The following is a 1215-nucleotide window of genomic DNA, read 5'->3' on the forward strand; positions in this document are numbered from 1 at the left end:
GGTCAGTTTGTTCTTCACCTGCATTAGGCGACTGCAACAGGCTGCAACAGGGTTACATTGCCCTGTAGGGAGCAGTAATTACAGGCTGGACTCCCTGCAGTCAGACCCACCAGTAATGCCCTTCTTCGGTATAGTAGAACACTGGCTGATCTTCACTATGCCGCTGATTTTGCTTTAGTCAAAACTCACATGGATGATATTCCGCCAGACTAGGTGTGGTGCATGTGATTAAATATCTAACCAAAAGGCCGATGGAAAACTGATCAGCCAATAATCTATGCAGGGAAATACTGGATCTGATGCAGAGAGCTGAGCAGGGATTATTGGATAACCCCAGCTGATTACACTATGATGCAATAATACTGGTAATGGCCGGCTGAAGAGCAGAATCAGCCCTTCACTCTCCACTAATAACATAAAAATATTATAGTATACTTTTCTGTAAGAATAAGTGGATCTGGCTGTCCCTGGAGTGTTAGGCAAAAAGAGACAATTACCTATTCTCTAGTACAGCTGTGGCTCTTGTATTTAGCCTATGGAGAATAGACTGTCTATGAACTGACTGAAATAAGGAAATATCAAGTATATTATAAAGAATAGTATCTAACATAGTGTCTTTTCCCCAAAAGTATTGTGGATGGACTCCGCATATGTTTTAACTGATCCACAGGCTATCATCCAGGATGATGTAGTCTGACCATGTCTAGTAGATAACATAGTACATGAAAGCTTTCAAAGCTATTCAAGTGCGTGTGTTGATCCACACATTCGAGGGAGGTTATTGATTCGCTCTAGGAGCTTCATAACCTCATGACGAATAGCATCCAGCTCTTCATCCATATCCCCTTTTGATCTATCTAACCCTGTCTTTCCATGGCCCGGGTCAGAAGGATATGCGCCTCGTGAAAAGAGGCCCTGAATAGCATTCCAGGCTGTTTGGGCCCAGCCCCTCACAGTGTTATAGGCTTGGACTAATTTGTTCCAGATGCCCTTGACGAAATCGACGACTGCCTGCATAACATGCTTAAGAGTCTCTCCAATATTCTTGAAGAAGCCGAGGACAATATTGAAGCCAGTATTAAAACCATTAGCCGCTGCTGGTCGGCTGGCTGCAGGTAGCTGTTCAATGATCGCGATAGCTTGGTCTGCAGCATTATCAATTGCAGCACAAGCCTCGTCCTTCATCTTATCAGCATTATTCTTAATGGCTTGCAT

The 1215-nt window shown here is 43.7% G+C and overlaps 1 protein-coding gene across 1 annotated transcript; it reads right to left on the minus strand.

Annotated features, from left to right (window-relative positions):
* Positions 1-738: 738 nt before the first annotated feature.
* BDW43DRAFT_317584 (uncharacterized protein) lies at positions 739-1185 on the minus strand (the record flags this gene model as incomplete). Its single annotated transcript, XM_032048552.1, has 1 exon — positions 739-1185. One exon carries the CDS (start codon positions 1183-1185, stop codon positions 739-741), a length of 447 nt encoding a protein of 148 aa, XP_031893621.1.
* Positions 1186-1215: the final 30 nt, after the last annotated feature.

The sequence above is a fragment of the Aspergillus alliaceus genome (genome assembly GCF_009176365.1).
Source record: "Aspergillus alliaceus strain CBS 536.65 unplaced genomic scaffold BDW43scaffold_301, whole genome shotgun sequence".
Classification (NCBI taxonomy): Eukaryota; Fungi; Ascomycota; class Eurotiomycetes; order Eurotiales; family Aspergillaceae; genus Aspergillus; species Aspergillus alliaceus.